Raw genomic sequence first — 14141 nt, forward strand, 5'->3', positions numbered from 1 at the left:
GGAGGCCGGGTGCGCCCGCGTTCCCGCCGTGCTCAGCCGACGAAGACAACGAGGAGCACCTGCTGCTTTTCCACAGCGCGGGACGCCCCTTGGGCGTCGCCCTCGCAGCGCTGGAGAGACGGGGGTGCCTGTTGGCCCCCAGGGACCCCGGGATCCTTCACCCGCCTGCAGGGCTCGAGGGCCCCCGGGCAGAGCCGGCCACCCCCTGGCGAGGTGATTTAGGCCCAGACGCCCCACGAGGCCCGCCCAGGCCCGAGGCCGGGTCCGCTCGGCCAATCGGCGCCGCCCGCAGGCTTTTTCCGGTGGGGGTGGCTGCTCCTCTCGCAGCCGCCCCGCGCTCCTGCCCGCGCTGCTGTCCGGCTCCACCCGGACCCACGAGAAGAGGGCTCTGCCGGTTCTTGGGGGGCCTGCCGGCGGGGGCGCGCTGCTCCCTCCTGCCCCAGGCCGCGCCTCCCCAGCGAGAGTCAGGCCGGGAGCGGCAGGTGCGCTCATTTCCCTCCCGGCCACCGGGGAGGGGCCGGGAGGAGGGCGAGGCAGAGGGCAGGGGCAGGAACCCGGGCGAGCTGGGGGGCCCGGGGAGGCTGGCGGGGAGACTGGGGGCCGAAGCCATCAGCCTGCAGGCGCGACGGTCCGGGCTGGCGGCGCCCCGAGGAAGCTCCCGGCCGCACCCGGGGTCTCCTGCCTGAGCCGCTGCTCTCGGGAGCCGCAACCCCCAAAGCACACGCCGGGCCTGAGCCCGCGGCTGAGCCAGGGCGCCAGCCGGGGTGTTGTGTCCATCCGTGCGGGGGCCACGCTGGCAGGGGCGCCAGGGCGGCGGCCGAGAGCTGGCCCGTGGGGCTCCTTCTGTCCCGGGGCTCCCGGGCCGCGGGGTTCATCTGGGGTGGGTCGGTGTCGCCCCGCCCGCCCCTCAGGTCCACTTTTCTGGCTCAGGGACCCCCCGGGGCCACTGGCCGGCCCGCACACCATGGCCGCGTCTTTCTTCGCCGACTTCGGCCTGATGTGGTACCTGGAGGAGCTCCGGAGGGAGGAGTTCAGGAAATTCAAGGAGCTCCTCAGGAGCGAGCCGCCGCCCCCGGGGCGCAGGCAGGTGCCCTGGGCCGAGGTGAAGCGGGCCGCACGCGAGGGCCTGGCGGAGCTGCTGCGGCGGGAGTACGGGGAGCAGGGCGCCTGGGCCGTGACGCTGCGCGTCTTCCAGAGGATGAACCGCCAGGACCTGTGCGCGAAGGCCAGGAGCGAGGGCACAGGTGCGCGGGGGGGGGGGGGGCTGGGGGCGGGCTGTCCCCCAGGGAGGACCTCGCCGGGAGCCGGAGCCGGAGCGAGCCCTGCGCCGCCAGTGTCCCCCGCGTTTAAACAACACAGTATGTGGGGACCCGCGCGTCCCGGCGGGGCGGCCTGGACGTCACCCGGCGCTGAGAGCCCCGCGGGGTGGGCTCAGCAGCGGGCCGGGGCCGGGGCGCGGGGCGTTACCAGCCACGGGCTGAGAGGAAGCGCTGCATGGAGGGGCGCTGGGGTAACTGCACTTACTCGAGGAGAAAGTCCCTCTCGAGTGCGGGGGCTCCCCGAGGTTTCCAAGCCGCTCTCTTACTTCACGAGTCAACAAGCCAAAGGTGAGCAGCGTTAACTCCCCAGTCCCCGCGCTCCTGGCCCAGGGGGCCCAGACGCCTTCACGCGGGAGGCCCAGCCGGCCGGGCTGCGGCTGTGCTTGCGCGTGGGGGGCGGTGCCGTCCAGCTCTCGCCGCCCAGCCTCGGGGCACCACCCCCTCTCCGAGCTGAGCCCGGTTTCACATGAGCCCCCCCTGAGCCGGGAGGAGGAAGTGGAATTACACGTGCCGCTGACCTTCTTTTCTCCGAGGCCTCCCGCACCGGCCTCCCTGCTGGCGCGCGGCCGCCGCCTTCCCAGTCTGTCCCGCTACCACCCAACTCGAGACGCTGTGTCCCCTGGGCTTTCCTTCCCACGGAGACCGCCCTTCCGCGGTCCTTGTGAGGCCGGGGGTGGTCGCCTCCACCAGCAGGTGGCTTCGGGGAGAGCTGCTCTTTCTCCGTCACGTCGCCGCTGGTGGTTCAGCTCCTGAGCGTGTCAGGACATCAGTCCACGCTCTCCTCACTGGCCTCTGCGGAGGAGCCTGAGGAGGGCTGACGGGGGCGACCCGTTTTTCATCACCAACTTGGTAACTTCACAGCGATGTGTCGTGGGCGTCCCCGGGTTGTTGCTGGTTTTCCCTTAGCAGTGAGCCACTGCACGGTGACGTCTTCCCTGAAGAGTGAGGAGTGTTTTGCTCCCGTCTCTGCACCTCTGGGGTACCCATTATCACTGGCTTTCCCCCTTTTAATGAAGCCTGATATTTGAAGTGTGAGTGAGACGCATCCCTGCACGCTACACTTCCACCTGCAGCCCCTCCCACGGCCTGGGGACCTCACGGCACCCCCACAGAGCCAGTCCAGTCTCTCCTTTGTCGACAACTGACAAACCTGATGCCCAGGGAGACTGTCCTTCCCCCAACAGTGAAATTCTGAAGCGCAGGTGCCAGTGGAGTCCACCACCCTTCTACGGTCTGTTTTGGTTTAATTTAGTCGGCTCCTTTGTTCCGTTTCTTTTTTTTTTTTAATGTTTATTTATTTATACAAGCACTAGGTTACAGTCAGAAGTGGGGAGGGTAAGAAATTCACCAGAGCCAGAAACAGAACAGGCAGACTGACAAAATACACTGCTGAGGGGAGCAGCGGGCGAGACAGGAGAGGTCTGCGCGCCATGTGGGACCCTCGCCGGGGGCCGGGGATCAAACCGGTGCTGCAGCGGCTGTGGCAGCTTCGCAGCCCAGCCCTCAACCGCTGCGCCACCAGGGGAGGCCCTGTTCTGTTTCTTTATAGTCCACATAGGAGTGAAACCATGTGATATCTTCCTCCTCTGACATCTTTCACTTAGTCACCCCCTCTATTTCCATCCATGTTTCAAATGGCAAGACCTTGTCCTTTTTCATTGCTGAGTAGTATTCTGTTGTGCCTGCAGGCCACATCTTGATCCACTCCTGTGGCTTAGTTATCGCCACAGTAACTCCATAACTTAGTTATTGTAAACAGTGCTCAAGTGGACACAGGCGTGCACAGAGCCCTTCAGATTATTTTTGTAAACATTCATCGCAAAGAAAAGTGACTTAGAAGACATAATTAAAAAGTAAAACCCCAAAGTATTAAGGTTTTTCACTATTACGAGTTTGCTTTAAATGTTTGTTCTAGCCATGCCATGTATTACAGAAGGACATGAACAAAATAAAAACCACATTTTGCAGGGGAAAAAAATAAGACTTTTTTAAAAAGCGTCTGCTAATGGCAGCACCTAACCTGCTTGACCTGCACCCGGGATTTTTAGCAGCCAAGGATCCGCTGACACGCCACTGTCTTGTCCACAGAACAGGCCGTGGACCAGCGCCGGCCCATGGGTCCAGCTGCAGGTGCAGGCGGACACCGGGCTTTCTGGGCGTGTCTGTCTGTGCGTGCGTGTTCTAATCTGGGTGCTGGGCCCTCTGTCCCCCTGCCCCAGGACACGCCAAGGCCTACCAAGCCTACATCAAGGAGAAATTCGGCGTTTTCTGGGCCAGGCAATCGGCCACGATGATTCAAGATTTCTTAAGCCAGGACGCCAACCAGCGAGACTGCGAGTGCATGGAGCACTTCTTCAGCCCCCAGGAGCCCGAGGCGGGCGGGCAGACGGTGGTCCTCAGGGGCATGCCGGGCATCGGGAAGACCACGCTCCTGGTCAGGCTGATGGTCGTCTGGGCCGAGGGCAGGATCTACCGGGACCGCTTCTCCTATGTTTTCTACCTGTCCTGCTGGGAAATGAAGCAGTGGCCGGCCACCAGCTTGGCCGAGCTCATGTCCAAGGGCTGGTCCGACTCGCTGGCCGCAGTGGAGGAGATTTTATCCCAGCCTGAGCGGCTCCTGTTCATCATCGATGGCTTCGAGGAGCTGGACTGCGACCTGAAGGAGCCCGAGGCCGCGCTGTGCCGGGACTGCCTGGAGCGGCGGCCAGCGGCCACGCTCGTGAGCAGCCTGCTGCAGAAGCGGGTGCTCCCTGGGGCCTCGCTGCTCGTGGCCACCACCTCCGAGCGCCTGCAGGACATCGAGCACCAGCTGCACACACCCACCATTAGGCTGCTCCTGGGCTTCACCACCAGCGAGGTGAAGTTGTACTTCTGCAGCACCATCCCCGACACGCGCAGGGTGGCAGAGGCCTTCCGGCTGGTGCGGGCCAGCGCGCACCTGGCCTGCTTGTGCGGGATCCCGGTCCTCTGCTGGCTGGCGTGCGCCTGCCTGAAGCAGGAGGTGGAGGCGGGGCGCGACCTGGCTGAGGCCTGCGCCAGCACCACCTCTCTCTACAGCACTTTCTTCTTGCACCTGTTCCCCCCCAAGGGGGGCGCTCGCCTGAACCCGCAGAGCCAGGGCCGCCTGGGGAGCCTGTGCTCCCTGGCGGCGGAGGGCATGTGGACAGACACGTTCGTGTTCAGCGCCGAGGACCTCCGGAGAAACGGGCTCGCGGACACCGACCTGCCTGCACTGCTGGACGCGAGGGTGCTGCGGCCCTGGGGAACCGGCGACCAGTGGTACCGGTTCCCCCACACCAGTGCCCAGGAGTTCTGCGCCGCCCTCTTCTATTTCCTGGCCCAGCGCCGCGCCCCCGCACCCGTGGGCAGCGCGGAGGACCTGTTCTTCCTCTGCTTGCGGAAAATGAGGGTGCGCTGGATCTTCCTGGGGCCCTTCGTGTTCGGCCTTCTGAGCGAAAGGGAGCAGCGGCGGCTGGAGGCGCGCGTGGGCCCCCACCCGGCCGGGGACGTGCGGCGCGCGCTCCAGCAGCACCTGCAGCACACGGCGGAGAGCGAGCTCCTGCAGCAGGACCTGGACTTCCTGGCGCTGTTCTACTGCCTGTTCGAGATGCAGAGCGCGGACTTCGCCGGCTGGACCATGGGCCTCTTCCCGGAGGTCGCCGTGAGCATCACGGACAGCGTGGAGCTGGCGGTCAGCGCCTACTGCCTGAAGCTCGCCTCGGGCTTGACGAGGCTCGCAGTCTCCATCCAGAACGTTTTTGACGAGGAAACCAAAGGGTGCGAGGCGTGTCCCCGGTGAGTCCCGGCAGCTCCGGCCCCTCTCCACGGGCCCTGGGAGGGGAGCGGGTACGCACGGCGGAGAGGGCTCCACGCGGGCCCTGGCTGGACCTCAGAGCCCCGTGGCCCTGCTCCCTGGAGGCTCTGGAGACCCAGCCCAGCCCAGTGGGAGCGGCGCTGCCCAAGCCCATCAGCGCCAAGAGCTCTTCTCCCCGCGCAAAATTCTTAACTCACTATAAAAATCCTGACACGTTGATCTCACTTAATACGCCGAAATCCACAGGAGGAGGGTTCTCCTGGGTGCCAGGGGAGGACACGGGCAAAGGGGCGGTGCAAGAGGCCGGGTGAGGGTGCCCCGTGGGGCAGCACCGGCTGCCCGGCTGCTGGCCCTACACAGCCCCGTGGCTGCCAGGACTTGGCACGACTGGCACCGAGGCTGATGAGCGCCACCCCTCGCCTCCGCCCGCCAGGGGCCGGGGCGCCTGCCCAAGCCCGACAAGTGTCTCAGGCTGTTGCCCTAGCCCCTGGCGGGGGTCCTGCGGGGGGCAGCATTCCTGTGCCCTCCCGGGGGGTCATGGTCAGCCTCCCGGCCGGGCCTGCAGGTCAGGGAACGTGCTCAGCTGCTGGAACCAAGTGTGCTCTGCGCTGGCCACCGAGACGCTCCAGGAGTTCCAGCTGTGCTCCAGCGTGCTGGACCGCGCGGCCTTCACGGTGCTGTGCCACCTGCTGCGGCGCCCCAGCTGCCACCTCCAAAGGCTTGAGTAAGTGGGCCCGCAGTGGGGCGGCAGCGAGAGGCCCCCATTCCGGCTCTGGGCACCTATGCGCAGTGGCGGGCAGAGAACAGGAGAAGCCAGGGTCTCGCGCCTGGGCCTGGAGTCTCGGCTCTGGCGGCCTCTGCAGACAGAGGGACGGACAGATGCTCCTCTCCGCAGGATCAACAACGTGGCCCTGCCCGCGCAGCGGGGGGCCCTCTTCCAGGCGCTCACCCGCTGCCCCGACCTGCGACACCTGAACCTCGGCTCCACCGCGCTCTCGCGCAGCGACGTCTGTGAGCTCAGCAAGGCCCTGGGCCACCCCGCCAGCAACGTGCAGGAGCTCCTGTGAGTGCCATGCTTGGCTCCCCGGAAGCCCTGGCCCTCTCCACCCGGCGCACCTCCCTCCCGGCTTGAGCTGGCCCCACCCCTGGCGTCGCCCCCGCACTCACCCACCAGACCAGTGGCGGCCTTGGGCGGGCCTTGGGCGTCCAGCATGTCGGGAGGGCCAGAAAGACCTGCCGGCTGAAAGCTGCACGGAGGTCCTGCTGGCACCTCACTCCCCACAAAGGAGCCATTTGGATCAGCCCCCACCCCACCCCGCGGTTTTGGCGGGAATGACCCCCGTGAGGCGAGCGCTGGGGCTGGGCTCTACAAGGTGCCCCGGCAGGCTGGCCACGGTTGGGAGGACAGGCGGTGCCGGTGCTGGCGCTGACCGCGGCCCCAACCTGACTGGGCCCCACTCGCAAACACCCCTGCCCACGCTCGGCCTCTGCACACACTCCGGGAGTTACACTTCAAGGGGGGGTTTACATTGAGGACCCTCGTCTCTCCCTCTACTGACCGTCTCCAGCACCCACATATTCAGGTGCAGTTTCGGTCCTTCGCCTGCCACTTCTCCAGACTCCACCAGCCAAACCTGGCTGATGCCACTCCTTCCCCAGACCTGTCGGGGTGTAAACCGCCCCCCCAAAACTCCCCCGTCCTCACTCCCTGCACGTGGCCCACGTCCAAAACCAAAACAAACTAGTTCCTGGAGGATGCAGAGAAAGGAACCGCCCCGGCGCTCCAGGGACGTGGCTCAGTGCATGGGAAGCAGCTTGGAGGTTCCCCCAAAACCCTGGGCTATGCAAAGGACACCCCACTGGGGGAACCCATACAAAGACCTCCACCAAGTCAGGAGGCAGGAGTTTGGGGAGCAGCAGACGTGAGTATCTCAAAGCAAGTCCAACGACAGAGTGGCCAGCACGGGGCGAGGACGCAGGTCAAGCGGTGCCCACGGGGACGCGGCGCATTGGGGACTTTTCTCAGGCTTGGCTGGTGCTGCCTGGAAGCTGGGGCAGGGGGTGACCTGCTGCCTCCACCACACTCAGGTCGGGGGGTCACGAGCTGCTGAGGTCCAGAGAAGGCCCTGGAGTCCAGGCAGAGCGGGGCAGGGAGACGCCCCAGGAACGCTCCCGTGAGGATGGGGACAGACGAGGCAGGGTGGGGGACACAGAACCTGTGCCCCACGACCCCCTGTCCCCACAGACTGACCAACTGCCTCCTCTCGGGGGACGACTGCGAGGTCCTCGCCTCCATGCTGACCAGCAACAAGAAGCTGAAGCTCCTTAACTTGTCCTTCAACTACCTGGACCAGGGGCTGCCCCTGCTGTGCGAGGCTCTGCGTCACCCCGAGTGTGAGCTGGAGTCGTTGGTGTAAGTGAGCCCCCACGCCCGCGCCACTGCTGCGAAGGTGGGGGGGGCATGTGCACTCCGGGAAGTGAGGGCATTCTGAGGATACGTCAAGAATGTGAGGGCATGCGTGCCCCCCGCAAAAACAGGGCGCCGGGCGAACCCCCACCTAAACCCAGCACAGAGAGCCGACTGAGCAGCGCTAGAGGCTGACACACCACCTCAGGCAGCGACCGTCCTTCACCAAACTGACCCTTGCACCTCCCTTCCCACCCCGCCGCCCCGCTCTTCTGGCGACCACCAACCTGGCCTTAGACCCTGAGAGTCTGTTTCCTGCACCTCGGGCGCTCGGGCGGTGTCTTCCTCGGAACGGTTTGCTCCCCGAAGCATCGTGCCGTGCAGGTGGCCCTTTTCTCACGGCCTCTCTTACCCCACCGTGTGTCTGTCGCTGCGGAAGGCGATACTGACACCTGAGGACTTGCTGCTGCCCTTCCTCTCTGGCTCTCTGGCTCTGCTGGGCACCATGCGTGCCTTTTGGTGAACTTTGTTGAGGCGGGAGGGGAGACCCAGCGGGGAGACCTAGTGGGATCAAGCTGGACGGGCACCCTGCTGTCTCCCTCCCCCAGAGACCGCGCCGTTGTACACCACTCCCCACCTACCTCCAGCACCCGATGCGGGGCTCCTCGGCGTCCCTTCGGTGCACTCCAAGTTCATCTCTGAGGTGCAGGGGTGTGTCAGCCTCGTCTCTGCAGGGGAGTCTCTCAGTAGTGGCTCCTTCCCGGCTGGCTGGCTGTTGTTTCTCTTGTGAGCGCTGCAAGGAAGGCCTCAGTCGCCCTCTTGGTGATGCCCAGCCTTTAACCATTAAGCAGAAGTTTAGCAGTGAGGAGACAGGCTTGGGAAATACGGGGATATCAAATAAGGTGCGGGGATTTCCAGTGGCTTGAGTTTCAGAGTAGCGGAAAGAACCACGGATGCTTAGAGAATGAAGGCCGGCAGGGGAGGCTGTGTGGGAACCCCGTGTCCCTCCCCCCCAGCCCGGGCTAGGACAGCCTGGAGGGCCCAGATCCAGGGCCAGCTCCCCGGTCTGCACTAGGCTGAACGTCTGGATTTCACAGAAAACTTTACCGATGGTTAAGTGTTGACAGCTAATATTTAATTCAAAGCTGTCAGCATCGATGTTGCTGCCGATGGCATGACTCTCTCTTTTTGAGGGCCGAGTACTATTCCATTGTGTATGTAGACAACATCTTTTAGGTCCACTTGTCTGGGGACTTTTAGGTTGTTCCCATGTCTTGGCTACTGTAACGATGCTGCAGTCAACACAGCAGTGCAGGTTTCCTTTTGAATTTCTGTGTGTGTTCTTGGGATAGATTCCATTAGCTCGCAGCGCAGAGAGGTCCTGGTCTGAACACAAGCATTAGGCCTTTAAAGGTCCTGACTGCACTGTGGTTTTAAAGAATGGCAGCTGCGAGGGGTAAAGGGCTGGGCACGTCAGGTGGCCGCTGTATGTCACCATCCACAGCCGCAGGTCGGCGGTCAGTGCCCTGCGAAGGCAGCGCTGAGTGTGGAGTTGGAGGCAGAGCCCGCCCAGAGTACTAGCGGCTCCTCCCTCTTCCGTCTGCATGGCTTGCGCGGGCTTGCTGTCATCCCTGTGGAGGGGGACGTTCATGGAGGGGCACTCAGCAAGCCAGGGTCCCTGGCCTTCCCGTGACCGTGAGATGAGAGGCCACTGCCTTGACCTCTCAGGCGTGTCCTGTGCCCACGTCTGCCCCACAGCTTGGTGTGCTGCTACCTCACCGAGCACAGCTGGGCCAGCCTGCACGGAGCCCTCCTGTGCAACACGAGCCTCGCCCACCTGGACCTCAGCGCCAACGTCCTGAGACGCGAGGACCTGCAGCTTCTGTGCGAGGCCCTGAGGCAGCCCAGCTGCCGCCTCCCCTCCCTGTGGTAGGTGTCCCTGGGCCCGGGAGGCCGAGCCTTACCCAGGGGTCCGGGCTGTGGAGCTGAGAAAGGTCTGAGTCTGTGCCTCGGACTGGGAGACAGCTGGTTCGGTTCCTGCAGAGACTCCGGTCAGGCAAGCAAACGTGCCTCCACGCCAGCCCGGATTGAGCGTCTCAGGGTCGGCTGGCAGGGCTCACGGCAGGGCCGAGAAGGGGAGGGAGGGATTGGGACTCGGGACCCGCTGGGGGCAGACGTCTGGCTCATGAGCCACGCGATGACTCCCTCATCGGGTGGAAACGGAGAACTGAAGCTTCAAGTAGGAGGGTTGAGCGTAATTACCGTTGACTTGGGGATTAAAGTGGGTGAGACGAGCGTCTGGGAAGGAATGAAGGCAACATGTGGGGGGGAAGGTGGCGGAAGTGTCTCAGCCTCATGCACAAGGTTGACAGACAGCTGCAGAATCCTGTGGTGTGCGTTTGTCATTTTTGACGGCTGCGTAATAGTCTGCGTCTGCACCACCACACGTGGGGCGTTTGGAGTTGCCAGTTGAGACGGCCTTTTCCGACCATTTCTCCCCGAGAAATCAAGAGTCTTGGGGGTGGTGGGGTTTTGGGATTGGGTCCAATTATTTCTCCTCACCCATCAAGAACTCTCGAGTTTACAGCTTGGTGTTTCTTGCCTTGAGAGAATGTTAAATAAGGCAGGTTGAGCGGCCACTGCCCGCCGGGCACGGGGAGAGCCAGGCCTTCTGCAGAGACACCAAGTGACCGCCTGGGCAGCCTGAGCAGCGTCACCACTCCTCTTGCAGTTTGTCCAGATGTTTTTTGACCACGGACGGGTGCCAAGACCTGGCCGCGGTCCTCGCCAGCACCCAGAGCCTGACCTGCCTGCAGATCGGGAGGAACGACATCGGGGACGTGGGCGCGGCCGCCCTGTGTGAGGCGCTGGCCCACCCCAGCTGCCGCCTGGAGAAGCTGGGGTGGGTCCCTGAGGCTGGGGCGGCACAGGGCTGAGGGGCGGGTGCAGGGTGGGAGTCGGGGGCTGGGGGCATGTCCTATGGGGGCCCGCCCCCACGTGGGTCCTTGGGGCCAGGACCCTGCCCCCGCCGCAGGTTGGTGCCGCCGCCATGCCCTGCTGGCTGTTCTGAGCACAGGCAGCCAGGGTGTCCGCCCACAGTGCTGGGGGCTGCAGAGCCCAGAAGGTGCTGGAGGCAGGACTCACCTTGGCCCCTGACCAAGGGTCACAGACCAAAGCCTGGCCAGTCTGACATTGGGGGCGAGGAAGACACCCCAATCCTTAGGGGCCAGAGCTGCAAAGTCACAGCCAGCGGCTGGGAGAGGGGCCTGGACGTCTCCCGGGCGCTGCCACCTGCTGTCCCCCAGGCCCGGCCTCTCTGAACGCGTGTCCCTGCCGCAGGCTCAGCCACTGTCGGCTAACGAGCGCCTGCTGCGGGGACCTGGCCGCTGCCCTCGTCAGCACCAAGACTCTGCAAAAGCTGGACCTGCGGGGCAACGCACTGGGCCGCGGCGGGGTGGCCGAGCTCTGCCAGGCGCTGGGTGACCCGGAGCGCAGCCTGCGTGTGCTCGGGTGAGCGGGGCGGGGCGGGGGTGTCAGGGTTCCTGGCCTCCTGCGGAGGTGAGGCTGCTGCAGTCTCGCATGCTACAAGGGCACAGACCGTGCAGACCCCTCACCCCGTGCTGACAGGAACATGGGGGGGCTGGCAAGAGGGCGTCCTGTCGCCACGTCGAGCCTGTCCTCGTGTCCTGCGCTCAGGCCTGGGTCTGGGCCCCAGCTTGTTACTACCCGCCAGACGGGGGTTATTCACGGCAAGGGGAGGGGCGAGCCGAGGACTTCCTCCCCTGCCCCTCCCTCCTCCCCCGCCCCCCAACAGACAGAGCCGCGGGCGTGTGGGGCCGGCTGGTCCGGCAGCACTGACCTGCGCACCGTGGACATCCGCCGAGCCGGCCGGAAGCCCCCGCGGGACAGGACCTATGAGAACAAAGACAGCTGTCCTCTCCCGAGCCTCCGGCCCCCCGACTCCCTTCCCCTGCTCCCCACCCCCATGTCCAGTGGGCGTGGGCTCCCCGCTGCCTCTCCCTGGCTGTGCCGGCTCCTCCCGGGCAGCTTGGCGGCGGCAAACGCACACCCCGGTCCTGGGCGGCGCGGCGGGGCCCTCCGGCCAGGGGGTGTGTCCCGCCCAGGGCCGCGCATCCAGGGGAGAGCGTGGGGGCGCGGGGAACGCGGGCTCAGTCTCCCCTCTCGTGCTCTCTAGGCTGCTTAAAGGCGAATTCGACCAGGAGACCCAGAGGCTCCTGCAGGCCGTGGAGGAGCAGAACCCCCGGCTGAAGATCGCGGAAGACTGAGGGGCGGGGGGCGGGCAGGGCCCCGAGTGTGGCCACCGGTCCTGCCGTTTTACTTCATTTTTAACCGCTTGGCCGCCCTGGGGAGCCCCTGAAAAGCCCTCGAGATCCTCCTTTTATCCCGCAAGGGCACTGCAAACACTCAATAAAGTCTACGACGTCTCATGAAGCCCGACGCGCGTCTGTGGTGTGTGCAGCCGGGGGAGGACGCAGGGGCCGGCGGGAGAGCCGCTGGACCCCGCCATGGACAGCGGGCCGGGCCTGCCAGCCCCCTGCCCCAGCCCCCTGCCCCTGCCCGGCCGTGTGCCCCACGGGCCAGCGGCCCCCCCTCCTCCTCAGGGAGCCGGCCCCTTGGCCACCGCCCGGCGCGCTCCTGCCCCAAGCCCCACAAGCAAGCCTCGTGAGACTCCAGAGGGCCCCCGCTCCCCGCCCTGCACGCCCGCCTGGCACAGCCCGGCAGGGGCCCCGTCCGCCCCCCGCTGCCCGGTTGAGGGCCAGGGTGCGGGGCGATGGGCACGTGTGGCCGGAGTCGCCGGCCGTCACCTCAGCGCGTGAAAAGGGACGCGGCAAGACGCCCAGGGTCTGCGGGCGCCGCGGGGAGGCGGCTGTGCCCGCTGCACCAAGCGCCCGAGCCACGGAGCGGGGGCGCGACCTGGGCGGGGCGCCGTGGGGCGCAGGTTTCTGCAGGCGGGCCGGGCGCCCTCGAGGTCGCGGCATCGACCGCCTGTGAGCGTCGGCCACGGCCTCCCTCGGCGGCCACGGCCAAACCCAACGGGGCCCCCCCAGCCGTGACCCCCGGGGTTCTGCTCGGCCCCTCCCAGCCCGCTTCCCCAGCCCGCAGCACCGTCGAGGGGGCGCGCTCCTGCTCCCAGCACAGCCCGGCGTCTCTGCCTCCTTCCCGGCTGCGCCCGGCCTCCCGCACCCTCCGCGGGGCGCTGACGCATAGAGGCCGACACGCGAGAGCAAGCACCCGCCGACGGCGCGACTGGAAACACTGAGGGGCCCGCGAGCGCCGAGGGGGAAGCGGCTGGCCCGCAGCCTGAGTGTGACAGGCCGACAAGCTGGCAGCCCAGCCGCTGGGGCGCGTAAGCGCGGCGGATCCCGAGGCCCGCGCCGAGCAGCGCCGAGCCTGGCTCTGGGCCGCGGACTTGCCGCAGGCGGCTGCTCCGGACTCCAGCTCGCTGCCCCCCGGACCGCGCTCCAGCCGGAACCTCCTCCGGCTCCCGGCTCCGGACATCCTGCGTGACCCCCCGGACGCCGGCCCCGAGCCTAGAGCCCGCCACGGCGGAGGACCCCCGCCTGGAGGCCGGCCCGGCCGACACAGGCACCCTCGACGCTGAGCCCTGCAGGCCCCGGCGGGGGAGCGAGGGACGCGGCGGAGACGCGGGGACAGCGAGTGGGGGCGCGAGGGAGGCCACAGAGCCGGGCCGGGGCTCCGCCATCACCACAGGAGGAGCCTGAGGGAGCAGGAGGCCACAGGCTACCCCTGGGGCAGAAGGCAGCCCCGGGAGAGCCCAGAGAAGCAGCCAAGGGCACGTCCACGCGGCCCCAGCCCGGGGCTGCCCTCTGTACCGGTCCCCGGCGGGGTGACCGGGCCTGCCCTCCAGTGGCTGGGACCCGCGTGCAGCACGCTTTGCGAGGGCCTTGGACTACTCCCTTTAACTGCCCTCTGTGCTGTGCGCGCTGAAATGGTCTGCAGAGCTTCGTGGTTAGAGGTCACGGGAGCGATTCCACGACGAATCCAGGGACCGAAACCCGCGAAGTCACTGCGCGAACGGCGGCCGGAGCTCCGGGAGGGGGGGCGGCGCAGCAGCTCAGCCCCACATGCTACCCTGGACGCTGGAGGGACCTGCGCAGGCCCCAGCCTCCGCGCCAACGGGAGGTTCCCGTCCCCGGGGATCACCGATCCCTGCGAACGGCGTGGCCGCGGGCCCTGGACGGCTGGTGCTTGGGGCGGGCAAGGCCTTCTGCTCAGATGTCTGTGCCTGCCTGGACACCCTCCCCCTGGGGCCGCGCGCCCTCTGCCAGGCCCAGCTCCCATCTGCAAGAATGGCGGCCCAGGAAGGGGACGCTATTCCGAGGACCCTGTGCTCTGCAGACGGCCCCCTATGCGGGCAGAATCGTGGTGTGTAGCCTGGGCGGGACGTCAGCAATGCCCACCGCGGGCACCGATGCCCAGGCGGGGGCAGAGGACAGGCCGGGCTGCAAGCCGGAGTGGCCCGTGCATCTGTGGGCGTGACCAGGATGGGCTGACCGCCCCCCCCACCCCGTCCCCCTCCACCCGAGGCCCGGGCCGCAAGCGCCCTCAGGCTGCCTTT

The 14141-nt window shown here is 66.5% G+C and overlaps 1 protein-coding gene across 1 annotated transcript; it reads left to right on the top strand.

Moving 5' to 3' along the window:
* The first annotated feature begins 942 nt into the window (after positions 1 to 942).
* On the top strand, positions 943 to 11989 carry LOC119248746 (NACHT, LRR and PYD domains-containing protein 4-like). Its single transcript, XM_037515621.2, has 9 exons — positions 943 to 1244; positions 3539 to 5114; positions 5699 to 5857; positions 6029 to 6196; positions 7379 to 7546; positions 9299 to 9469; positions 10272 to 10442; positions 10880 to 11050; positions 11736 to 11989. The coding sequence occupies exons 1-9, from the start codon at positions 965 to 967 to the stop codon at positions 11824 to 11826; spliced, it is 2955 nt and encodes a 984-aa protein (XP_037371518.1). The 5' UTR covers positions 943 to 964; the 3' UTR covers positions 11827 to 11989.
* The last annotated feature ends 2152 nt before the right edge of the window (positions 11990 to 14141 follow it).

Source organism: Talpa occidentalis, unplaced genomic scaffold, assembly GCF_014898055.3.
Source record: "Talpa occidentalis isolate TD23 unplaced genomic scaffold, MPIMG_talOcc4v2.1 talOcc4.17, whole genome shotgun sequence".
Lineage (NCBI taxonomy): Eukaryota > Metazoa > Chordata > Mammalia > Eulipotyphla > Talpidae > Talpa > Talpa occidentalis.